Source organism: Pongo pygmaeus, chromosome 13 (genome assembly GCF_028885625.2).
Source record: "Pongo pygmaeus isolate AG05252 chromosome 13, NHGRI_mPonPyg2-v2.0_pri, whole genome shotgun sequence".
NCBI lineage: Eukaryota > Metazoa > Chordata > Mammalia > Primates > Hominidae > Pongo > Pongo pygmaeus.
The window spans coordinates 42,041,047-42,067,790 of NC_072386.2; the positions used below are offsets into that span (position 1 = coordinate 42,041,047).

At 41.5% G+C, this 26,744-nt stretch overlaps 1 protein-coding gene and 1 non-coding gene across 4 annotated transcripts in view; one reads left to right on the forward strand and one right to left on the reverse strand.

Annotated features, from left to right (window-relative positions):
- Positions 1-17,084, reverse strand: part of SNAPC3 (small nuclear RNA activating complex polypeptide 3) — a 39,148-nt gene extending 22,064 nt beyond the window's left edge. For all 3 annotated transcript variants that reach the window (XR_010123289.1, XR_010123288.1, XM_054502973.2), the window contains exons 1-3: positions 16,554-17,084; positions 15,760-15,837; positions 6,144-6,228 (exon numbers count right to left, since the gene is read on the reverse strand). Coding sequence is in view for 1 of the 3 variants with exons in the window: in XM_054502973.2 (XP_054358948.1) it covers positions 6,144-6,228; positions 15,760-15,837; positions 16,554-16,870 (480 nt within the window). In the remaining 2 variants the exon portion in view is untranslated. The remainder of the gene's footprint in view (positions 1-6,143; positions 6,229-15,759; positions 15,838-16,553) is intronic.
- On the forward strand, positions 7,753-7,860 carry LOC129044772 (U6 spliceosomal RNA). Its single transcript, XR_008504769.1, has one exon. It is a non-coding gene; the product is annotated as a U6 spliceosomal RNA (small nuclear RNA).
- Positions 17,085-26,744: the final 9,660 nt, after the last annotated feature.

Here is a 26,744-nt window from a genome sequence, read left to right on the forward strand (position 1 = left end):
GCAGGTGGCTCACTTGAGGTTAGGAGTTCCAGACTAGCCTGGCCAACATGGTGAAACCCTGCCTCTACAAAAACACAAAAATTAGCCGGGTGTGGTGGTGGGTGCTTGCAGTTCCAGCTACTCGGGAGGCTGAGGCACAAGATTCACTTGAACCCAGGAGGCAGAAATTACAGTGAGCCAAGATCGGGCCACTGCACTCCAGCCTGGGTGACAGAGTGAGACTCTGTCTCAAAAAAAACAAAGTAATCCTTAAGTTACAGAAAAATAAGATGTTTTGGCATGTGTTTGTAGTGCCAGCTATCAGAAAGCTGATGTGGGAGTATCACTTGAGCCTAAGAGTTTGAGGCCAGCCTGGGGAACATAGCAAGACCCCATCTCTAAAAACAAAATTTTTTAAGGTTTCAATAGACAAAGAAGGATATTATACATTGGCAAAAGATGCCATCCAGCAAGAAGATATATACAATTATAAACTTATATACAGCCAACAGAACTCTAAAACATAAGAAGCATGGGAGACCAAGGTGGGCAGATGGCTTGAGTCCAGGAGTTCAAGACCAGCCTGGGCAACATGGCAAAACGCCATCTCTACAAAAAATACAAAAACTTAGCTCAACACGGTGGCGCAAGTTTATAGTCCTGTCTACTTGGGAGGTGGAGGTGGGAAGATAACTTGAGCACAGGAGGTTGAGGCAGCAATGCGCAGTGATGGCGCCACTACACTCCAGCCTGCGCAAGAGAGCAAGACCCTGTCTCAAAAAACATAAGTAAAATAAAATATATGAAGCAAAAGCCAACAGAGTTGAAGAAATAGACAGTTCTATGGTAATAATTGGAGACTTTAATACCCCACTTTCAATAACGGGTAGAACAACTAGACATAAGATCAATAAAGAAACAGGAGACTTGAACAACTGGAACAATTAGACCTAACAGATATACAAAGAACTCTCCAAACAACAACAGCTGAATACAGGTTCTTCTCAAGTGCATGTGAACCATTCTCCAGGATAAACCAACAAATCTTAAATTAAAAAAAATTAAAGTAATAAAGTTAACTTTTCTGATCATTAAGTGAATATTAGAAATCAATAACATGAGAAAAATTGGAAAATTCACAAGTATGTGGAAATTTAACAACACTCGACAAAAATCACAGCATAGGAAATTTAGGGAGATGCAGTAAAAAGAGTGATTTTAAAAAGTTATGGCTGTATAACTTTACATAAAAGAACAATCTCAATAACTAGATAAGGAATTAAAAAAGAATAAACTAAACCCAAACCTAGCAAAAAAAAAAAAGTGAAAATTATAAAGATGAGTGGAGATAAATCAAACAGAATAGAAAATATAGAAAAATCAATAAAAACAAAAGCTGGTTCTTTGAAAACATCAAATTTGACACACTTTTACCGCACTGACTGAGAAAAAAGAAGGCTCAAATTACTAAAATGAGAAGTAAAAGTGGAGACATTACTACTGATTTTACAGGAAAAAAAGGATTAGAAGAGAAAACTATGAACTACTGTTTGCCAACAAATTGGATAACCTAGATGAAAAGGACAAATTCCTGGAAACATACAAACTATCAAAACTGATTCAAAATGAAATAAAAAATCTAAATAGACCTGTAACAAGTAAGGAGGTTGAATCAGTAATGAAAAACCTCCCAACAAAGAAAAGCCCAGAACCAGATGACTTCACTGGTAAATTCTACCAAACATTAAAAGAATTAATACCAGAGTTTCTCAAACTCTTTCACAAAATTTCAAAAGGAGTAAACACTTCCTAACTCATTCTATGAGACCAGCATTATCTTGATACCACAGTGAGACAAAGACACTACAGGAAAACTACAGGCCAATATCCCTTTATAAATAGGAATGCAATAATCTCAACAAAATACTAGCAAAGCAAATTCAGAAGCATATTAAAAGGCTTTTGTCAAATGTGTTTAATTTTTGTGAATTTTCCAATTTTTCTTCTGTTATTGATTTCTAATGTCATTCAGTTATGATAAAAGGTACTTTTTATGATTACAATTTTTATTGAATTCCACAACCAAGTGGAATTTATTTATCCTCAAAATGCAAGGGTAATTTAACATTAGCAAGTCAATCAATATAGTACACCACACTAATGGAATGATAAGGTAAAAAAAACCAGATCATTATCTCAATTGACACAGAAAAGCATTTGACAAAATCTAACACCCTTTCATGATAAAAACACTAAATAAAATAGGAACAGGGCCGGGTGCGGTGGCTCACACCTGTAATCCCAGCAATTTGAGAGGCCAAGGTGGGTGGATCACCTGAGGTCAGGAGTTCAAGACCATCCTCACCAACGTGGTGAAACTCTGTCTCTACTAAAAATACAAAAAGTAGCCAGGCATTGTGATGGGCGCCTGTAGTCTCCAGCTACTCAGGAGGCTGAGGCATGAGAATCACCTGAACCCGGGAGGCGGAAGTTGCAGTTAGCCGAGATTGCGCCACTGCACTCAGCCTGGGCGACAGAGCGAGACTGTCTCAAAAAAAAAGGAATTAAGAAAACAATTTCACTTACAATAGCATTCAAAAGAATAAAATATTTAGGGATAAATTTAACCAAGGAAGTGAAAGGGTTGTATACATAAAGAGTATAAAACACTGCTGATAGGCCGGGCACAGTGGCTCACGTCTGTAATCCCAGCACTTTGGGAGGCCGAGGCGGGCGGATCACCTGAGGCCGGGAGTTTGAGACCAGCCTGGCCAACACGGAGAAACCCCATCTCTATTAAAAATACAAAAAATTAGCCGGGTGTGGTGGCATGCACCTGTAATCCCAGCTACTCAGGAGGTTGAGGCAGGAGAATCGCTCGAACCCGGGAGGCGAAGGTTGCGGTAAGCCGAGATCGCACCATTGCACTCCAGCCTGGGCAACAAGAGCAAAACTTCGTCTCAAAAAAAAAAAAAAAAAAAAAAAAAAAAAAAAAACTGCTGTAAGAAATTAAATATCTAAATAAATGGAAATAAATCTCATTCATGGATTGGAAGACTTGATATCATTAAGATCTCAATACTCCCCCAAAGTAATCTACAGGTTCAATGCAATCCCTATCAAAATCCCAATGGCATTTTTTCCAAAAACAGAAACACCCATCCTAAAATTCATAGGGAATTTCAAGGGACTCTGAATAGTCAAAACAATCTTGAAAAACATGAACAAAGTTGGAGGACTCACACTCCCTGATTTCAAAATTTACTACAAAGCCAAAGTAATCAAAACAGTGTAGTTCTAGGTTAGAATCTAGACCAATAGAATGTAACAATGAAACTTATATGGTCAACTGACTTTGGACAAAAGTGCCAAGATCATTCACTAGGGAAAGGACAGTCTGCAAAAAATAGATAGCTATATGCAAAAGAATGAAATCAAACCCTTACCTTACATCATATATAAAAATCAACTCAAAGTTGATCAAAGACAAACTTATGAGCTAAAGCTATAAAACTCCTAGAAGAAAACATATGGGAAAATCTTCATGATGCTGCATTTGGCAATGTTTTAAGTATGACACCAAAAGCAAGGACAACAAAAGAAAAAGATAAACTAGACTTCATCAAATTTAAAAACTTTTGTACATCCAACAGTATCAAGAAAGTAAAAAGGCTGACTGTGGTTGCTCATGCTTGTAATTTCAGCACTTTAGGAGGCCGAAGCGCATGGATCACCTGAGGTCAGGAGTTCGAGACCATCCTAGCCAACATGGTGAAACCCCATCTCTACTAAAAATACAAAAATTAGCTGGGCGTGGGGACGGACACCTGTAATCCCAGCCACTCAGGAGGCAGATGCAGGAGAATCACTTGAACCTGGGAGATGGAGGTTGCAGTGAGCTGAGATTGCTCCATTGTACTCTAGCTTGGGCAACAAGAGTGAAACTCTGTCTCAAAAAAAAAAGAAAAGTAAGTAAAAAGACAATATATAGAATGGGATAAAATATTTTTAAATTACTTATATGGTAAGGGTCTAGTATCCAGAATATACAAAGAACTCTTTTTTTTTTAGACAGAGTTTCACTCTTGTTGCCCAGGCTGGCGTGCAATGGCACAATCTGGGCTCGCTGCAACCTACGCCTCCTGGGTTCTAGTGATTCTCCTGCCAGCCTCCAGAGTAGCTGGGATTACAGGCGCCTGCCACCACGCCCGGCTAATTTTTTTTTTGAGACAGAGTCTCATTCTGTTGCTCAGGCTGGAGTGCAGTGGCATGATACTGGCTCACGGCAACCTCCACCTCCCAGGTTCAAGCAATTCTCCTGTTTCAGCCTCCCGAGTAGCTGGGATTACAGGGGCATGCCACCACACCCGGCTAATTTTTGTATTTTTAGTAGAGACAGGGTTTCGCCATGTTGGTCAGGCTGGTCTGGAACTCCTGACCTCAGGTGATCCACCCGCCTCGGCCTCCCAAAGTGCTGGGATTACAAGCGTTAGCCATGGCACCCGGCCAAGAACTCTTTGTAACTCAACAGGATGAACAACCCAATTTGAAAATGGACAAAATATTTTAATAGATCTTTTTCAAAGAAAATATACAGATGGCCAAAAACCAAATAAAAAGATGTTCAGCATCAGAAGTTATTAGGGAAATACAAATCGAAACCACAATGAGATACTACTTCACACCCACAAGGATGGCTATTATTAAAAAAAGCTAGAAAACATGTTCACAAGTACATGGAGAAAGTGGAACCTTCACGTATTACTGATGGGAATGTAATACGGTATCACTGCTATGAAAAACAGGTTTCTCAGAATTAACCATACAATCCATCAATTCCACTCCTAGGGGCAGATGCAAAATAAATGAAAAAGGACTTAAAAAGATATCTGTATACCAATTTTCATAGCAACATTATTCACAATAGCCAAAAGATAGAAGAAACAACCCAAATGTCTATCAACGGATAAATAGAACAAAACGTGGTATATACATACAATAGGTATTATTCAGCCATAAAAAGGAAGGAAGTTCTAATACATGTTACAATATGGATGAACCTATAAAACACTATGCTACGTAAAATATGCCATAGGCTGGGTGCCGTGCGACTGTAATCCTAGCACTTTGGGAGGCCGAAGTGGGCAGACTGCTTGAGGTCAAGGGTTCGAGACCAGCCTGGCCAACATGATGAAACCCTCTCTCTACTAAAAATACAAAAATTAGCCAGGCATGGTAGCAGGCACCTATAATCCCAGCTGCTTAAAAGGCTGAGGCAGGAGAATCGCTTGAACCCAGGAGGCGGAGACTGCAGTGAGCTGAGATGGCACCACTGCACTCCAGCCTGGGCGACACAGCGAGACTCTGTTTAAAAAAAAAAAAAAAAAAGCCATAAAGAAAAGGACAAAAAAGCATTCCACTTACATGAGATATCTAGAATAGGCAAATTCATAGAGAAAGAAGGTAGAATAGAAGTTAGCAGGGGCTGCAGGAGGGAAAACTGGTGAGTTATTGCTTAATAGGTACAGAATTTCTGTTTGGGATGATGAAAAAGTTCTGGAAATAGTGGTGATGATTTACAGCGTTGTGAATGTACTTATTGCCACTTAATTGAACACTTTAAAATGATCAAAATGGTAAATTTTATGTTAGGTAAATTTTACCACAATAAAAGTAAAATAAGTGGGAGAGACAATAGGTGCCTGTAGGCATGATCAAGTGCCAGCACAGTGCCTAGCACGTTGATTCTGAACTCATCGTGTCTACTAGCTCCTAATTCCTCAAGAGTCATCATCTTAAATTTTCCCAAAGTTTTACACAAGAGATAATAGATGAGGATTGAGAATGTGGTTAAACCAAAATCAGGAGCAGAACAAAAAGACCAGAAATAGGGTAGTGAAAAGGCATAAATTTAGCCTAATACCGAAAGCAAGATAAAACCAAACAAGAATAAAGGCAGAGATCTGAAAAAGTCAAATATGTGGTCACTTGAGTTCTAAGGGTCCTCTTCTCTCACTAGTTCCCAGACTCAAAGGAGTTTCTCTAGTTTGTTTTCAACTAAGCATATCCAGTATAAAGCTACCATACTGTCATTACTAACCCTCAGCCAATGTCGGTTTACTGTTTTAAGAGAAAAGGGTGAAAAAGATGAGACTCTTAATTACCATCTCATAAACGAATGTTTCTTGTCTGCAGGCTCGATCTATTGTAATGGTTTCCTCCCGATGTTCCAAGAACCTTTTTCTAACCCTGTTGTAGATGTAAAAGAAAAAAAAAAAAATCAAAGTTCAACATTCGTTATTCGGGCTTCAAAAACATATTTAACATTCAAGTTTTTTTATTTTGAACTAATTTTAAGTAGCAAAAACAGGAAAAAGTTCCTTTCTATCTCTTGTTCAGCTTCCCTTATGTCAACATCTTACTTGATCATGAGACAATTATTGAAAACAGGAAATAAATTCTTATACAATATTATTAGCTACAGGCCTTTTTAAAATTTCACACAATTTTTAATTTACTCGTTTTTTTTTTTTTCTGTTCCAGATTCCTATCCAGGATCCCACATGGCATCTGTTATTTTTCCTTAGTCTCCTTGAGTTTGTTAAAGTTCTTCAGTCTCTCCTTATCTTTCATGATCTTGACAATTTCAAAGAGCTCTAATCAGTTATTTTATAGAATGTCCTTCAATTTGGGTTTGACCGCTAGTTCCTCATGATACGAATAAATTTAGCATTTTGGTAAGAATACTACAATGATGTCCTTCTCATTATATCATAACAAGAGGTTCATGATATTAATAAGATATCTTACTAGTGATGTTTAGCTTGTTTCTGTCTGCCAGGTTCCTGCACCAGAAAGACACTTTATTTTCTATGAGCTTGGTAAATATTTTGGGGGAGATACTTTGACACTATGCAAATCTTGTTTCTCCTCAAATTTCACCCATGAATTTTAGCATTCACTGATAGATTTTGTCTGCAACATTACTGTGGTGTATGCCTAATAGCAATTCTGTCTTTACTTTCTTCTATATTTATTCATTGGAATTATATTTTGAGGAAGACCTGCCTCTTTCCTCCCATCTGTTTATTTCATCATTTCTATTAGTATGAACCTACAGATAATTGTTTTATTCTGGGGTTAAAATCTAATACTATCATTATTTTGTTGTTCAAATTGGTACAGCTTTATCATTAGGAGCTCCCGTTCTTTCAGCAAGTACTCTCCTTTTTAAAATTATTTTTTATTTTTTGAATATTCCCTTACTTCCTGGCACCACAAGATGCTTAAGGTCCATCCTGTATTTTTCTTGTCTCATCCCTAGAATCAAGCACTTGTAAGAGCCCTAGTTCCTTTACTGGAAAAAGGTGTTTAGAGACCAGTATCTGGGTTCTAGGCATTCTCATTGTTACTGGAGTCACTGCTTCTAGGCCTCTCAGCTGAGATAGGCGGGAAATATATGTATGTATACTAACCTATACATGTATAAATATCTGTATTTCTGTATTTTACTGTTATACATTTAAAACTATGAGTTTATATTGATACTTCTGATCTCAAACTAAAACCACAGGATTCATTTTAGCCTTTAACATTTCCTTGTTTATAACTTCTTTCTCCACAAGTGAGAAATCCAGCTTTCACTGTCGGCAACCTATGATTTGTTCAATTCTAGTAAATACATAAAATAGTTACAGAATTGCTAACCTATACCCCTGTGAGAAATACTAACTTATAAACAGTTTTGTCTTCACCTTTACATTATATCAAGACATGCTTTTGGTAGCATTTTATTATTTAAAAATCGGAACAATATATTTAAGATTAGCACGGCCCCTGCAAATGGATGATATGCAAATTCATGAAGTGCACCAAAAAAAAAAAAAAAAAAAAAAAAAAAGACAGGCTTTAATACAGACTTTAGTTCTTTCTTCCCCACCCTTTTCAGTGGTGTTATATTATACATCTGTAATACAACTAGCCTTATTTTTTAGTTTTTGAATTCAGTTTTGAGTTCCCCCTACATCCTAGTTGGTTTTAATTCTGATTACATTTGGGGTATGCAAAAAATATGTGACACATCACTATGACCCTAAGAGTCAAAAGTGTCACTCCCTGTTTGTCCCTACTAACCTGTTCCCATTCCCTCCCTTCTTTCCACCCCTTTCCCACCCACCCATGCAGGCAATCAGTCTCTACAGTTTTGGTTCATCCTTTCCATTTCCTTTGTTCAAATAGACAGATATTTGTGTATACTCTTTTATCTCCTGTATCAATCTGAGTTCAATTAGGAAGACAAAAAGAACAGCAATTTGAACAAAGGTTAAGGATTCAATAACTTTAACAGAGGATTGGAATAATGAGGGATTGGCAAGGAAGCAGTAAAGGGGAACACTAAAGTATAGAATAATAGCAAACAGAAGGAACACCCTACCCCTAGGGCTGAGAAAGAGCACAAGGAAGTCCTTTTTTCTTCCAAGGACTGAGATCCAGAGGAGCTGGAGAAAGAAGTTGCTATGGTACTGCATCAGTGGAACTTGCTGGAAATCCACCCTCAAGGGCACTAGGAAAACCTGTTCAGGGTAGCTGTGGAGGGAAATGGGGTTGGCAGGGAAAGCTGCTGGGCGCGGGGTGCTTCAGACTGCAGTGTATTGCAGGAGCTGGGCACTGGGGAAGCTGTATGCACTGCAGGATCCTGCTGAGCCAGCACATCAGATCAGGAAGCAAAACCCTTGAGACTCCTGAAAATTCTCTCCATTGCCCTTCACTGACAAAGCTTAACGATGTGCTAGTTGGCAAAAGAAAAGTATTTAAAAGGCCAAGGTCCATTTTTACAGAGCAAGAAAAAGAGGTAAGTTTGAAGATGAGAGCCAATAAACTACACCTGGCACAGCTTTCTTACATGAAAGGTGGCATATACTTCAGGACTTTGCTTTTTTCACTTAATAGAATGTACTGGAAATTACCCTGAGTTAATCCTTCCTCGTCCTTTATTCTAGCTGCAAAATATTACAGTGTGGATTTCCCATAGTGTATTCAACACTCACCTCTCCTACGTCTGTATATTTAAGGTATTTCAAATATTTTGCAATTACAAACGATAATTCAAGGAATAACAAGCAGACAGAAACAAGCTAAACATCACTAGTAAGTATTGAACACATGTATTTTCATATTGTTGGAGGGGTACCTTTGGTATAAATTACTAGAAATGGGATTGCTGGGACAAAAAGTACTATTTTCCTCATGAATTTCTGTTATCTTTATTATTTCCTTTCTAGTATTTTCTTTTCACTTACTTTGTTGTTCTTTTTTTGTTTTCTGAGCTGGAAATTTATTTTCTTTTTGTTTTTTTGACAGGGTCTTTTTCTGTTAGCCCAGGCTGGAGTGGAGTGGTAAAATCATGGCTCACTTCAGCCTCAATCTCCTAGGCTCAAGTGATCCTTCCACCCCGGCTTCCTGAGTAGCTGGGAGCACAGGTGTGTGCCACCATAGCTGGCTAATTGTTTTTATTTTTTGTAGAGGCAGGTTCTCCCTATCTTGCCCAGGCTGTTCTCAAACTCGAGGGCTCAAGCAATCCTTCCACCTTGGCCTCCCAAAGTGTTGAGAGTACAGGCATGAGCCACTGCACGCAACCTGTTAGTAATATTCTATTTTAGGAATGTCATTGATGTTTCCTTTGTGACCTAATACATAATCAATTTTTGTAAACATGTCATACAGTTCTCATTAGCAGGGAGCAAATTTTATGTATACGTACCTCCATAAGATATACATTAAAAAGTGTCCTTTATCACATGTAATACTTTGGGGCTTGCATACTATTTGTCTGATATCAGCATCACTACTCCTGCTCAATTTTTGTTTCCATTTACTTGGTATACTTTTGTCTAACCCTTTATTTTTAGCTTTTCTGAATCATCTTATTTTAGATGTGTCTCTTGTCGCCCCAAGATTTTTGTTTTACAAGTCAAATTGAAAATCCTTTTTTAATAGGTTGCTTAAGACTGATGTATTTGGTCTCAACTCTTATCACAATATTTTCTAATTATTTATATTTTGTTGTATTAGCTGTTTTTCATTATGAAATGTGTACCCTTCTTTTCCATTTATTTTTTAGAAATTGAGGGGGAGTTGGTATTTCTATTATTGTTCTACTGGTTACCTTTGTACTCACATTTTTAAAATCCTATAGTTACCCATTTTCTTATTTAACACTTTACTATCTGGTGTGTCAGGTATTTTTTCCTCTGCAGTAGTCTTTAAAACCCATCTATCGCCCACACATTATCCATTTTTCTCCTTCCATCATCTTAGTTGCAATACTGTACTTTGTTACAATACTCAACAGTTACACAAATCTTCCACCCTCATCCTCTCTGTATTAGTCCTTTTGCTGAAAATTTCCCAGTCATCAATTGGTTGGATAAAGCTCATTCTCTTGTATATTCCTCAGAAATGGCCAGCAGGTACAGAAATTATCCAGGTTTTCGTATGTCGAAAACTCTTTTTCTATAACCTTGACATTTGAGAACATTCAGTGAGATATAAAATCCTTAAATTCACACCTTCACTGAGCTTTAAAAAAAAAACACTGCTCTATGTTGCCTTGCTTTGTATGTCAGTTTTTCAACACGTGATGCTTTCTGTAAGTTTGCCTTTGTAAATTATGTGTTCTTTTTGCACAGAAGACTTGATGATTTCATCTTTATCTCTGAAATCTAATAGTTTTACTAAAATATATCCCAAAAGTCAGTAAGTCTGGGTTAATTTTTCCAGGTACCTAGTGAACCCTTTCTAGATTTAGCTTTTTTTTTTCAATTTCTGGAAACTTTTGCTGGATTATGTTTTTAAATATGAATTATGTTCCATTTCTTTTTCTTCTTCAGGGACTCTGATAATATGAATATTATGTCTTTGCCTATCTACCTACCATTCTCTACTTTCTCGGATTCATCTTACTTTTTTCTTTGTCATTTTCAATTATCTTGGTTGTTTTTATGCCTTTCTTCATTGCCTCTTGCTTTCATTTCAGTCTGTTTTCCCTTAGGTATCTTACAATTTATTCACTCATGAGGTAATTGTCTTTTTCTTCCATTTCTTCCCTGTGTTTCATCAACTCTTTTTTCATTTCTCCTTTAGTCATCATTTCCATTCTTATTAATAGTTTTAAAAATTCTGAGCCAAAGTAAACATTTTTATACCTTCAAATGTTTATTTGGGTATATTCAATTCTGTTTGGAGTATAGACTTATAGGCTTTCTCTTTTTTTTTTTTTTTTTTGAGACAGAGTCTCGCTCTGTCGCCCAGGCTGGAGTGCAGTGGCGTGATCTCCGCTCACTGCAAGCTCCGCCTCCCGGGTTCACGCTATTCTCCTGCCTCAGCCTCCGGAGTAGCTGGGACTACAGGCGCCTGCCACCACGACCGGCTAGACTTACATGCTTTACCTGTTTCCACGTGGAAACAGGTAGTCTCCAAAGTTGATCTGTATAAACAGTTATTTCCTGATTATCTACAATAAGCTCTCGTTAGATTTTATTTCCTCTTGCTCATTTTTGTAACATCTGGGGCACAGTGATAGTTTACAAGATTCCCAGTTTGATGGTGCTCTTTTCTGTCATTCTAGTCAACTTCAGATCTTCAGATATGAAAGTTGTGATTCTCCTGCCTCAGCCTCCTGAGTAGCTGGGACTACAGGCGGGTGCCACCACGCCCAGCTAATGTTCGTATTTTTAGTAGAGGTGGGGTTTCACCATATTGGCCAGGCTGGTGTTGAACTCCTGACCTCAAGCACTCCACCCTGAGTTTTTTTAAAAAATCATTTGTGGTTGGTTTGGTGGGATAGGAGTTTGGAGTTCTCCAATTTCTTGGTTCTTTTGTTTTTGCAGGACTCTGTAAGTTCCCTTTGTTAGCCTTTAAACAGTACCTCCTGGACCTGCAAACAGTGCTTTCTTGGTCACAAAAGTGAGGGGGATGGGCAGAATAATCTAAAATTTCTATTGTATTAAAAGTAATGTTGCTGAAGGGCTGGGCGTGGTGGCTCATGCCTGTAATACCAGCCCTTTGGGGCAAGGCCGGCAGATCACTTGAGGTCAGGAGTTTGAAACTAGCCTGGTCAAAATGGTGAAACCCCATCTCTACTAAAAATATAAAAAATTAGCCAGGCATGGTGGCACATGCCAGTAATCCCAGCTACTCGGGAGGCTGAGGCAGAAGAATCACTTGAGCCCAGGAGGCAGAAGTTGCAGTGAGGAGAGACTGAGCCACTGCACTCTAGCCTGGGCAACAGAGTGAGACTCCGTTTAAAAATAAATAAATAAATAAATAAATAAATAAATAAATAAATAAATGATGTTGCTGAAGCTTTTGGAATGACAAGTAAGTTTTAGCAGCACCCATGTATTAACAATTATCTCTCCTATTCCTAGGAATTAAAACCAACTAAGTAGTCAAAAAAAAAAAAAAAAAAGTCAAAACTGCCGAAGCTACGTAGTTTGCTATAGATTAAGGGAGCAACATGTATCAAGGAAGAATCAATATCTGCCAACTACCTTTCGTCCCTTATATGCATAAAATGAGCTCTTTCATTTGATGTGGGAAAGAAAAAGCACCAGAAATTTATTTTATGTCATAATAAAGAAATGATGTATTTATGTTTTATTTTTATAATATAATAATGTTAAATTACTGGTGAGGAGAAGGAAGGTTCAGAGAAAGATAAAGCATAGAGATACAAATTTAGGCTTTTGCCACAAGTCTAATTTTTTTTTGGCAGGACCATTAAGGTTAACAATGGTCATGTATTAAATACACTAGCTTCACAGTATATCAAAATAACCCCAGTTGAAGAATACCGTACTGATTTACATTAGATTATATATAATTCTACCCACAAATCCTGTTTGGAGGGACTAAAAGATAACCAAGGAGATCCAGTTGACCTAGTAGTGCAAAGTAGTCATGGGAAGTAATGTTTAAGTAGTCTTAAAATTACTATTTAACATGGCTTAACAAAATTACTATAAATTAATTAATATATTATTAACTATAGCAAAAAGAGTCTGCTTTAATATGATTATCATCAACGTTCTTTTTTCAGTCTATCTCTAAAAATCACTTCCTGAGTCTTCTGAAAGTTTCATTTATTCCACTCATTCTACAAATATTTGTTGGCTCCCTACTACGCACCACAGTTCTAGGAATTGGTAATATAGCAGTGAGTGTGGCAGATGTAACTTAAGGAACTTCCAAGTGTAGCTAAGAAGACAGAAAATTAAACACGTATATTACAGATGTGATGAGCATTTCAATAGGGAAGCATAGGGTGCCACATGAGCATACAAGATGACCTAAATGGAGTCTGTAGTCCTTTAGCTAAGACTTCCAGGATGAGAAGTCAGCAAGGTCAGGAGATAAGCAAGAATGACTGTTTTGGGCAAAGGCCTGGAGCGAGAGAGCACATTCGAGGAACTGAAACACAGTGCAGTGTGGCTGGAACACTGCAGAGAGAAAGCTGAAAAAAAATCAGCAAGGTCGGCCGGGTGTGGTGGCTCACAACTGTAATCCCAACACTTTGGGAGGCCGAGGTGGGCGGATCACGAGAGGTTGGCCAACATGGAGCCTGACCAACATGGAGAAACCCCGTCCCTACTAAAAGTACAAAATTAAGCGAAATCCCAGCTACTTGGGAGGCTGAGGCAGGAGAATCACTTGAACCTAGGAGGCAGAGGTTGCCGTGAGCCAAGATCGCACCATTGCACTCAGGCCTGGGCAACAAGAGTGAAACTCCATCTCAAAAACAAAACAAAACGAAAACAGCAAGGTCCATTCCTTAGAGGCCTTTATGAGACACTACAGACTCAGGACTTCAGAGTCTGTAGTGGCTTCAGCCTGATGTCTAAGGGACATCAAAAGGTTTTAGGCAAGGGAGTAACAATCAGATGTGCATTTTAGACAAATACAACTAATCAATCAACAATAGTTACAGAGCACCAATTGGAGCAAGGCAGTATAATAGGCCTGAGAACAATACACAGATGGGAGTTTGGACTCTCATTGAGCCTTCAAGGACTTTAGAAATGTTAAGAGTTTAAGGCAGTATAAATGCATCTGTTTCCTAAGGGAAAGATGGGTTGTGGTCATCTGGAAAGGAATCTTTGGGTTTTTAAAGAAGTGGTATCGGCCAGGTGTGGCGGCTCATGCATGTAATCCTAGCACTTTGGGAGGATGAGGTGGGCGGATCACATGAGGTCAGGAGTTAAAACCAGCCTGGCCAATTTGGTGAAACCCGTCTCTACTAAAAATGCAAAAAAGTTAGGCAGCCAAGGGTGCAGGCGCCTATAATCCCAGCTACTCCGGAGGCTGAGGCAGGAGAATCGCTTGAACCCGGAGGCAGAAGTTGCTGTAGGCAGAGATCACGCCACTCACTGCACTCCAGCCTGGGCAACAGAGTGAGACTGCATCTCAAAAAAATAACATAACATAACATAACATAAAACATAACATAACATAACATAACATAACATAACATAACGCAACACAACATAACAACATAACACAGAAGTGGTATGTTTCAGATGGGAGAGAGGCCACATGCATCCTGAGCCATCTGAAAGAGAAAGTGGTTGAAAATAAATCTGGAAGGCAGATGTGGGATATATGTGGAAGGCTTCAAATGTCTAGCTAAGGAGTTTGAAATTTTTCCATATAGGAGATGTAGGGCCATAGACCATTTTTAAGCAAAATGGCATGCTCAGGCGATAGCATGATGGATAAATCAGTGGGAGAAATGACTGTACTTATCAAAGACAGTTAAGAACCTTGCATAGTGCTCCAGGTGTTGCTGCTGTAAAAGTTAGCAGTTGGGACCAGGGGAACAGATTTGGCAGTTATTATGAAAGAAAACCCAAGTAGAGTTGAAATGACTGCCTGAATATTTGAGGGGGATAATAGCGTAGGATCAAGAACGACAGAACATAGCTGAGGTAATATGAAACAAGTGGACTATAAATTGGAAATTATAAATTTCACTATTACATGCACAATTTCTCTATATTATCATACAACAGTGCCTCTTAAAGAGTGGTAGGCAGACCAGAATTCATCTATGACCTATATTTGTTAACCAATCTGTACAGAAAATGACAGTAAGCATTTAGAAACTTCCATTATCATTGACAGTAATTTTAAGTCTATTGAATTTAATTAAAAATTTGAACTTATATTGTTTGTCTTTTTTAATTCCATTTTTCTAGTAATTCTTTTTATAGTATTTTATCAAAGTATAAATCTGTCAAAGATTAAAAATTTTTAAAAACAAAAACTGTCCTTTACCACAAATAGTTTGAGAAACACTATCAGAGTATTTAGCTTGCCCCCCAGATCTAAGTAGATTACCTCTATAAACACACATTCGAAAATATTAAAAAATAAACACAAGTTTGAATATGGACTGAATATTACAGATTATGTATTTACGGTTTTCTTAGGTATAATAATACCACAATAATTATGTAGGAGAATGATACTTTTAGAAGCTATATGCTTATGTATTTAAGGATAAATTATCATGTCTAACTTACTGAATGGGGGATAGCAAAATGAAAAAACACACAGCAGGCATCCCATACACACGGCTAAAGTAAATATAGTCAAATATTAAGAATAGCTGAATTTAAGGGGTGGGTATAGAGACAATTAATATTGTACTTTTAACTTTTCAAAACATAATGTTGAAAATACGTTTAAATAAATAGGTCATAAAAACCAAGTCCTCCATACCCCAAAGTCACCAGGTCAGTATTCTCCGGAATGACTTCTGGATCCTCACCGTCCCCAAGGCATTTCAGTTTATCAAGGCTAAAACAAAAAGGAAAAGCAATACTTTAAGGTCGACTCTGCATCTGGTTCACAGCGAGTTAGGGTTGTTTTCCTAAATACATTACTGAATTACGAAGTCAGATAAAATCCAGCAGGCGGCTCAGAGAGACCAGAACTTAAGACAACGATTTCTGTGATTATATTTTATAATGAAAAGGCCGATGAAGGCAGCCAGTACTGTTAAATGGAGAAAGAGATTAAAGTTATTTTTATATTTTCATCCCCAAATAAGGCACTTTTAAGAAATATTTCAGTAACAGAATACCCGGAAGGTCCCCAAAAGAAACCAGTTAGTCGGGGTTTTAACACTCCTCTGATGAAGTCTCCCGCAGCTTCACCATTACTCAGGTTCCTCCATTGTCAAAGTGTCTGTCAATGGCAGGTACACGTCGCTGTTGCCCTGATTGCTATTCTTTATTAACAAGCACTCTTGGAATAAGCAAATGGAAAAACTAGTCTTTGATGCAGCTGTCTTGTCCCTTTGCTCCAACTCATAGAAACTGTGCATTCGGGTCCCAGGACTTCTCCTGGTGTCCCAGGAAGGCTCCAGCGGGTTGAAAGCTTTGAAAGGGTAATACTCCTAGCCCAGGTCTAAACCACAGGCCCTTCTCAGGGATGAGTCCCAGAGGAGCGCACGAGCAAGGCTGCACCCTGTTTGACCCCAAGCTGCAACAGCCCCTTTGCTCCACACTCACCCGCACACCGCCCTCAGCTCAGCCGCCGCCTCCAGGCTGCAGTCCAGATCCCTGGCCACCGCAGCATCCTCCCCGTCGGAGTCAGCAATCCCCTGGCTCCCAGGCGGAGCGGATGCCGGCGGCTCCCTCAGCGACAAGTCCCCGGCCCCGCGCAGACGGCCCCGCCACAGCTCCCCAAAGGCGCCCACATGGAAAGCGCGCGTATTTAGCTCGGGAAGCTCATACTCTGGAAAGTTGCAGCCGCCACTGCCGGAGACTGGGCCCTGCCTGCCACCCACCCCGCTACACGTTGGGCCACCTCGGCTTCCTTCAGCCATGTTCGCCCCACTCCCTTCCCTGCAAAAGCCTGGAGATCAAGGCCTCGCAGAGCATGATGGAAGTTGTAGTTGCTTGGGGCGCCACGCCGGCGAGCGGCGGGGCGGCGCGGGCGGGGCCTCAGAAACTACATTTCCCGGCAGGCCATGGGCAGGCCCTCCCCAGGGCGCGGCACCGCGAGGTTCTACGTGCAGGGCGCAGCATTGTTCTCCGACCCGGGCGGTGCGGGAACTGTTGCGGCTGTCGGTTAACCGCAGCGGGTGGGGCTGCGTTTCTGGTTCCCGAGTTACGTAGCAACTGTCTCTGCCGGGTAGGGCGGCCTCGCCAGGCGCTTAAGGCCCCGTTCCTTGCGGCTCTCGGACCAAGGGGTGCAGGGCTTTTTCTTGACTGGGGTTCAAGGGCTGCTCTGCTGCTGCCTGCTTGCTTTAGAGTCTAAGAAACAAGGAGGGCGAGGGCCGAGACCAGGGACACGACCAGCCCTTCAGATCTGGTTCTTTCACAACCTCCCCAGAGGCCCCATGTTCGTGTGCGTGTGCCGTAGTGTTTCAGAGCGTCTGTGTATCACACACTACATGATTAACCCTAATGTATGTTTTCAACGTTTTTAAAAATTACAACAACCTTTCCAGATAGGGCGTATCACCCCGTGTTGCTGTTGAGGAAGGATTTACCTGCGGGGAAAATAGAAGCAGGATCGGAACTCAGTCTGGCTTCAGATGGAGCTCTCTCCATTTCTCAGAGGCCCTGAAGGATACAGCAGGACATACTATTTATTTATTAGACTGTAATCACATGCCATATAATTCACCCATTTTAAGTGTTCAATGATTTTTAGTATATTCACAGGCTTGGGCAACCATCACCACTATTTGAGAGCATTTTTACAACTCCAAAGAAGAAACTTGTAACTTGTAGCTGTCACCCCTGATCCAACTCCTCCAGCCCTAGCCAACCAGGAACCTACTTTGTCTCTCTAGATTTAACTAATCTGGACGTTTAATATAAACGGAATTATATGGTCTTTTGGTGGCTGGCTTAATATTTGCAAGGTTTGTTACAGGTAGTTAGGCATGAGCAGGGCAGGAGAGGGCCCTTCCCTCACCCACTAGGAATGTGGGGTGTTGGTTAGGCATTTCTCACATTGCCTCTAAAAGTGATAAATTGGCAGCCGGTGCCAGGGAGAGGCCATTTCCTGATGGCCCACACCTGTTGCACTAAAGTGCTCGTTGAATGCAGGTGACAGGGAGAAGCAACTTCCTGGGCATATGCATTAAGACACAAAATCGGGGATTATGACCTTCCAGGGGGACTCTATCGGAAAAGGGAAGAAAGCCTCAGATGGGCATGCATACAACTTCCTACATAGTGCGCTGTGCTCACTTCCCAAGGGTAAGGAGGGCCCTGCGCAGGGAGGCAGCCCACCCTAAGGGAAGAATCATGGGAAAGGAGCCAGCCTATAAAGTCCTAGGATCAAGGTCAGTATCACAGTTGACCTCAGCGACAGCTTGGGACTCTTCCGAGCGTGCTTTCCTTTCTTTCCTAAAGGCCTGTTAAATAAACTTCCACTCCTGCTCTGAAACTTGCCTCGGTCTCTTTTTCTGCCTTATTGCCCCTCGGTCAAATTCTTTCTTCTGAGGAGGCAAGAATTGAAGTTGCTGCAGACCCATACAGATTTGCCCTGGTAACTTGGATACCTGCCACCTGTAACAGGTTCATCCATTTTATAGTATGTGTCAGTACTTCATTCCTTTTTTGGCTGAATAATATTGCATTGTATGTATATGCCACATTTTATTTATCAAAAAGTTTCTAACTTTTGGCGCTGCTATGAACATTCATGTACACATTTTTCTGCAAATACATTTTCATTTCTCTTGGGCATGTGCCCAGTAGTATACAGTCAGCCCTCCCTATCTGTGGGTTCTGCATCCTCCAATTCAACCAACCACGTATCAAAAATACAGTATTCCCAGGTTGCAGAACGTGAGGATAAGAGGAATTTTCCTATGGGTGAATTCCACAGGGCTGACTGCAAGATGAGCATCTGCCAATTTTGGAGTCCACAAGGGCCTTAGAAACAGTCCCCTCCGCAGATACCAAGGAATTTCTGTATTTATGGAACTCTATTTTCAACCATTTGAGGAACTGCCAGATTTTTTTAAAGTGGCTGTCCCATTTTACACCCCTCCCCAGCAGGATTCTCCACATCCTTGCCAACACTTATCTGAACTTTTTATTATAACCATGTCAGTGAGTGTGAAATGGTGTTTCATGACTTTTTATTTGCATCTCCCTAATTATATTGATTGAGCACGTTTTCATGTGCTTATTGACCATTTGCATATTTCTTTGGGGAAATGTATATTCAAGTTCTTTACCAATTTTTAAATAAAGTTATTGTGTTTCCATAGGAGCTCTGGGTTGTTTTTTTTTTTCTTTCTTTCTTTTTTTTTTTTGAGACAGAGTTTCCCTCTTATTGCCCAGGCTGGAGTGCAATGGAGCGATCTCGGCTCACCGCAACCTCCGCCTCCTGGGTTTGAACGATTCTCCTGTCTCACCCTCCTGAGTAGCTGGAATTACAGGTGCATTCCACCACACCTGACTAATTTTTTTGTATTTTTAGTAGAGACAGGATTTCATCATATTGGTCAGGCTGGTCTAGAACTCCTGACCTCAGTTGATCCGCCCACCTCTGCCTCCCAAAGTGCTGGGATTACAGGCGTGAGCCACTGCGCCCGGCCTTCTGGTTGTTTTGTTGTTGTTGTTTGTTTGAGATAGTGTCTCGCTCTGTCACCCAGACTGGAGTACACTGGCACAATCATGGCTCACCGCAGCGTGTCAGGCCTCTGAGCCCAAGCTAAGCCATTATATCCCCTGTGACCTGCATGTATACATCTAGATGGCCTGAAGCAACTGAAGAACCACAAAAGATGACATTCTACCATTGTGATCTGTTCCTGCCCCACCCTAGCTGATCAATTGACCTTATGACAATACACCCTCCCCGCCCTTGCAATAACATACTTTGTAATATTCTCCCACCCTTGAGAACGTACTTTGTGAGACCCACCCACTGCCCACAAAAAAATTGCTCCTAACTCCACCGCTTATCCCAAATGTATAAGAACTAATGATAGGCTGGGTGCCGTGGCTCATGCCTGTAATCCCAGCACTTTGGGAGGCCGAGGCAGGAGGATCACAAGATCAGGAGTTCGAGACCAGCCTGGCCAATATGGTGAAACCCGTTCTCTACTAAAAATACAAAAATTAGCTGGGTGCAGTGGCGGGTGCCTGTAGTTCCAGCTACTTGGGAAGCTGAGGCAGGAGAATCGCTTTAACCTGGGAGGCAGAGGTTGCAGTGAGCTGAGATTGCGCCATTGCACTCTAGCCTGGGCGACAGATTGAGACTCTGTCTCAAAAAAAAAAAAACTAATGATAATCCCACCACCCTTTGCTGACTCTCTTTTCAGACTCAGCCCGCCTGCACCCAGCTTTATTGCTCACACAAAGCCTGTTTGGTAGTCTCTTCACACTGACGCGTGTGACACAGCGTAGACCTCCCAGGCTCAGGTGATCCTCCCATCTTAACCTCCTGAGTAGCTGGGACTATAGGTACACTGTCACCATATCCAGCTAATTTTTTTATTTTTTTGGATAAGAGGTTTCGCCATGTTGCCCAGGCTGGTCTTGAACTCCTGGGCTCAAGTTATCCTCCTGCCTTGGCCTCCCAAAGTGCTGGAATTACAGATATGAGCCACCATGCCCGGCTGGAGCCCTGGTTTTTATCAGTACATTGTTGTAGGAAATATCTATTGTTTTTGTCAGCCTAGTATTGTTTATTAGCTCTGACCTTCCCTACTACTTTTGATCCTCCTGGGGCTGCCAGTCATAGAAACATTCCCAGTCTGGCCACAGTGGTTGGTCCAAGGATGATCAAGTGTCTCAAATAGAGCCAATCAGAATCCTCCTGTGGGGTTTTATCTATAAACCAAGAAGCTCTTTATCCATTCTAAGGACCTAATAATGTGTGCTAGACACAGACTGGTCCTGCCAGTAAAGAGTTAGAAGGAATAGAGGCAAGAGTTTGAACAAGCAAAGGCAGAAAATAGAGAAGAGAGAAGTCAAGTGACTTGGAGTTACTGGGGCTGAGGCCATCTGCTCCCCTTTATTTGCCATTATGTAAAGGTGGCAAAATTTTACCTCTACTCTCTTAGGATTTTTCAGCTGGGCCTGATAATTAAATTGACATAAGACAGAGCAACAGGAGAAAAACATACAAATTAATTTCATACAAGTGTTATGTGGCACAGGATACTTCATAAGGAAATGAAGACCCAAAGAAACAGTTACAACTGAACTCTTATAAACTGAATTGGATAAAGAGTTAGTGAATTATGAAAATGTGACAAGGCAAAGCATATAAGGATAGGGTAGTTAATTGAGTGGAGAAGTGACTAGGAAGCTAAGAGTTAGTTATAACAATGTTGGTTTGTACAGATTTCCCTCAGCCTCAACTTCCTGTCCTTGATGATAAGAATGATGTTTTCCTTCTGGGTATAGGGAGGACACCTTTCACATGGGAATTTCATCTCCTGCTTTTAAGAAACAGAAGAAAAGTCAGAGTGAACTCCTTGCACCTGCTGTTTTCCAAGTGATACGGCTCAGATGAGTGGAGGAACACTAGGGTTCTTGGTCCTCGTGCCGGCACCATGGACACACTTGGAGTGGTTTTAAGGAGCGAAGAGTTTAATAGGCAAGGAAGGGAGGAGACAGAAGGAAGAAGGTCCCCCGTAGAGAGACAGAGGGAGGGGGGCTCCAAAGCCGAAAGAGGAGGTCCCCACCTGCCATGGATACCAGCCAGGTATATATGCAGAGGCTGGAGGAGGCAATATCTGATTTGCGTAGGGCTCAGGGGATTGGTTTGACCAGGCATGTCATTCACATAGCCCTTGGAAAAAGCTGGCCCTCTCATCCTAGCCTTTTAAGATGCAAATGCAGGGCACTCTGGATGTTCTACACATGTGGAGATATGTGGGGCGGCCATGTTGCCAGGAACATGTGGGGCAAAGGCAAGAAGGCCGCAGGAATCGCCATGTTGGGTGGACCCAGTTTCTAATGCCCTGCATTTGCATATCAAAGGTTGCCGGCTTGGCTCTAAGAGCTGGGGCTTTACAAGAAACTTTTCCGGAGATGCTTTAAAAACCAAAACTCCCCAAGGGCCCCTTTTCCTCTCTATCTGCCTAAAATAATTTCTTAATAACTCTCGGCCGGGCGCTGTGGCTCACGCCTGTAATCCCAGCACTTTGGGAGGCTGAGGTGGGTGGATCACGAGGTCAGGGGTTCGAGACCAGCCTGACCAACATGGTGAAACCGCGTCTCTACCGAAAATATAAAAATTAGCTGGGCGTGGTGGCGGGCGCCTGTAATCCCAGCTACTCAGGAGGCTGAGGCAGGAGAATTGCTTGGACCCGGGAGGCGGAGGTTGCAGTCAGCCGAGATCACGCCACTGCACTCCAGCCTGGGCGACAAAGCGAGATTCCGTCTCAAAAAAATAATAATAATAAATTTAAAAAAAATGACTCCTACTACACAAGTGCCTTTAACTCAAAATAGTATGCCACTACTTTGGGGTGGCATATTCTTAACTCCTTCACTAGTAACTTTTTATTTATTTTTTAAATCTTAAGCTAGTTTGAGTTGGATTCTCTTGCAACCTAAAGTCGTCTGAAGTCCTGAAATACTTGACCCAAATTCCTCAACAGGGGGCGCCCTCACTCCAGAGAATGAGGTCATGTTTCAGGTAGAACTGGTCTAACATATTATCTGGCGATTTAGCAGCATTGGCTTCAGGAGTGGTGAGCATATAGGTTCCTGGACAGCAGTGGGCAAGGGCAGGATCAGAATGGCTGTAACCAAGGGAGGTGGTTCATTGTCACCGTGAGGAGTAGCACTTGGGAGCAGCAGCTTCAGAGGTGGGAATTGCAGGGATCAGTGGGGAAAGAAGAATTCATGGTGAGCATCAGCAGCAGTCACAACAACATGGCAGTCATTTGGGTCTTAGCCTCCATGTAACGCCGCTTCCTGGAAGCAACCATAATCATATTAGCAGCTGCCCTTCTTGGGATAAAGTCATGGCAAAGGCAGCTTCTAGCTCGATGGCAAATTTGGCAAAAGATGGGGGTGTTGTAGGCCTGGCACTAGTAATAGCAGCAAAGAAGTGGAAAGATTCCAAGGTCCTGGGATAAGTATAGTCCCTGAAATTTTAGATGAGCTTTCTGTAATTCTTGGGGGAAAAACTCCTAAGGTTTCCTGATTGTGGTTATTGGATCCAACCACTAGGTTGGGGTAGTGGTGTAGAATTTGGAATCAGGAATACTGAGTAGTGGCTCAAACCAAGATGATTATGGAGTGTTATCTGGCTCTTGATTTCCCAGCTCTGCTTATTGAAGAAAATATTAAAAATTGGGGAGTAGGAAAAGGGGCCATGAACTCTTACAGTTGGCCTCTGAACCAGCTTCCTTACCTGAGATACTTATATGGGCTCCGCAGGTGATGAAAATGAGAAACACTGGCTGGTGGGAACTGTGGGAAACTGGGGAGTACCCTATCCTCTATCTAACGGGGGCAGCTGTGATGGTGCCACGTGAGAATGTGGGCCTCGCCTACCAGAGTTTTCCGAATTTCAAAAGATCCCTGAGTTAAACCATAGAGGTCTAAAAAAAAAAGAATTTCAAAAGAAGCCAGACAGCCAATTTGTTTAAGTGTGAAATCTCTCGATCTTAAAATGTTGGCAATTAATTTATAAAAAATTTAAACACAGTATTTCCTTCCAGACTAGTCTGAGCAACATAGTGAGGCTGTGTCTCTAAAAAAAAAAAAAAAAATTAAAACAATAGGTCAGGCACAGTGGGTCACACCTGTAATCCCAGCACCTCGGCAGGCTAAGGTGGGTGGATCACCTGAGGTCAGGAGTTCGAGACAAGGCTGGCCAAAATGGCAAAACCCCGTCTCTACTAAAAACACAAAAATTAGCCAGGTATGGTGGTGCATACCCGTAATCCCAGCTACTCGGAGGGCTGAGGCAAGAGAATCACTTGAACCTGGGAGGTGGAGGTTGCAGTGAGCCGAGATCATGCCAATGCACCCCAGCCTGTGTGACAGAGCGAGACTGCATCTCAAAATAAATAAATAAATTAATTAAAAAAACAACGTTATGCGGTATTCAAGCCAAACACAACTCAGAGGCATCTGGCGTTTGTGATCTCTGATCTGTACTGTGATTTCTGAACTATTATATCTCTAAAATCCATCCACCTCCCAGTTTATGCAATTCCACATGTAAAATTATTTCAGTTTGTTTTCCAAAGTAATTCTGCCACTGCCCTAAGGCCTTCTTTCTTGTAATAAGGCTATAGGTACCTGGGAGCCTCACTGGGATTGAGGTCATGTGTGTATCCCACCATTTCAATGTTGGCTATCCAAGTTGTATTTCCAGTTAGTTTCCCCTACTGTCTAAATCTTTCTTATAGTTAAGTCATTTATTTTATTATTCTCTGGCTTCAGTTTCTTTTTCTCTGAGTGTAGAATTGGTCTAGATTTTTAAAAATTATTTTTACTAGCTTGGGCAGCATGGCATTTAGTATTTTTCTACTAAAAGTACAGAATATTTGCCTGGTGTGGTGGTGCATGCCTGTAGTCCCAGCTACTCAGGAAGCTGAGGTGGAAGGATCGCTTGAGTCTGGGTGACAGAGCCAAGATTGCACCACTGCACTCCAGCCTGGGTGACAGAGAGAGACCCTGTCTCCAAAAGAATTAAAAATAAAATAAAATAAAATAAGGCCGGGCGCAGTGGCTCATGCCTGTAATCCCAGCACTTTGGGAGGCCGTGGTGGGCAGATCACAAGGTCAGGATATCGAGACCATCCTGGCCAACATAGCAACAACCCGTCTCTACTAAAAATACAAAAATTAGCTGGGCATGGTGGCGCGTGCCTGTAATCCCAGCTACTCAGGCATGGTGGCAGGCGCCTGTAGTCCCAGCTACTCAGGAGGCTGAGGCAGGAGAATGGCATGAACCCGGGAGGCAGAACTTGCAGTGAACTGAGATCGTGCCACTGTGCTCCAGCCGTTGAGACAGAGTCTTGCTCTGTTGCCCAGGCTGGAGCGCAGTGGTGTGATCTCGGTTCACTGCAAGCTCCGCCACCAGGGTTCAAGCGTGTGCCACCACACCCAGCTAATTTTCATAGTTTTAGTAGGGACAGGGTTTCACCATGTTGGCCAGGATGGTCTCGATGTCTTGACCTCGTGATCCATCCACCTTGGCCTCCCAAAGTGCTGGTATTACAGGCGTGAGTCACCATGCCTGGCCAAAGGTACCAAGATATACAGGCAACAAATATCATGATGACTGGAATGGTACCTCCCATCTCAATAGTAACATTAAATGTAAATGGCCTAAATGCTCCACTTAAAAGATATAGAATTAGACTGGGCGCGGTGGCTCACGCCTGTAATCCCAGAACTCTGGGAGGCCAAGGAGGGCGGATCATGAGGTCAGGAGATCAAGACCATCCTGGCTAACATGGTGAAACCCCGTCTCTACTAAAAGTACAAAAAATTAGCTGGGCATGGTGGCAGGCACCTGTAGTCCCAGCTACTCGGGAGGCTGAGACAGGAGAAGGGCGTGAACCCGGGAGGTGGAGCTTGCAGTGAGCTGAGATCGTGCCACTGCACTCCAGCCTAGGCAACAGAGTGAGACTTCATCTCAAAAAAAAAAAAAAAAAAAGATATAAATCACAGAATGGATAAGAATTCACCAACCAGCTATCTGCTGCCTTTAAGAGACTCACCTAACACATAAGGACTCACATAAACTTTAGATAAAGGGGTGGAAAAAGACATTGCATGCACGTGGACATCAAAAGCAAGCAGGAGTGGCTATTCTTTTTTTTTTTTTTTTTTTTTGAGACTGAGTCTCGCTCTGCTGCCCAGGCTGGAGTGCAGTGGTGCGATCTCGACTCACTGCAAGCTCTGCCTCCTGGGTTCAAGCCATTCTCCTGCCTCAGCCTCCTGAGTAGCTGGGACTACAGGCACGTGCCACCATGCTCAGCTAACTTTTTTTGTATTTTTAGTAGAGATGGGGTTTCACCGTGTTAGCCGGGATGGTCTCGATCTCCTGACCTTGTGATCCGTCCACCTCAGCTTCCCAAAGTGTTGGGATTACAGACGTGATCCACCATGCCCGGCCAGGAGTGGCTATTCTTATATCAGACTAAACAAACTTTAAAGCAATAGCAGTTCAAATAGACAAAAGGGGACATTACATAATGCTAGAAGGCCTTGTCCAACAGGACAATGTCACAATTCTAAATATATATGCATCTAACATTGGCGCTCCCAAATTTATAAAACAATTACTAATAGATCTAAGAAGTGAGATTGAGAGCAACACAATAATAGTGGGGGATTTCAATTCTCCACTGACAGCACTAGACAAGTCATCAAGACAGAAAGTCCACAAAGAAACAATGGATTTAAATCAAACCCAGGAACAAATGCACTTAATAGATATTTACAGAACATTCTACTCAACAACCACAGAATATACATTCTATTCTTCAGCACATGAAACTTCCTTCAAGATAGACCATATGATAGGCCACAAGACAAGCCCCAATAAATTTAAGAAAATGGAAATTATATCAAACACTCTCTCAGACCACAGTGGAATAAAACTGGAAATCAACCCAAAAGGAACCTTCAAAACCATCCAAATACATGGAAATTAAATAACCTGCTCCTGAATGATCATTAGGTCAAAAATAAAATCAAGATGGAAATTTAAAAATTCATCAAACTGAATGACAATAACGACAC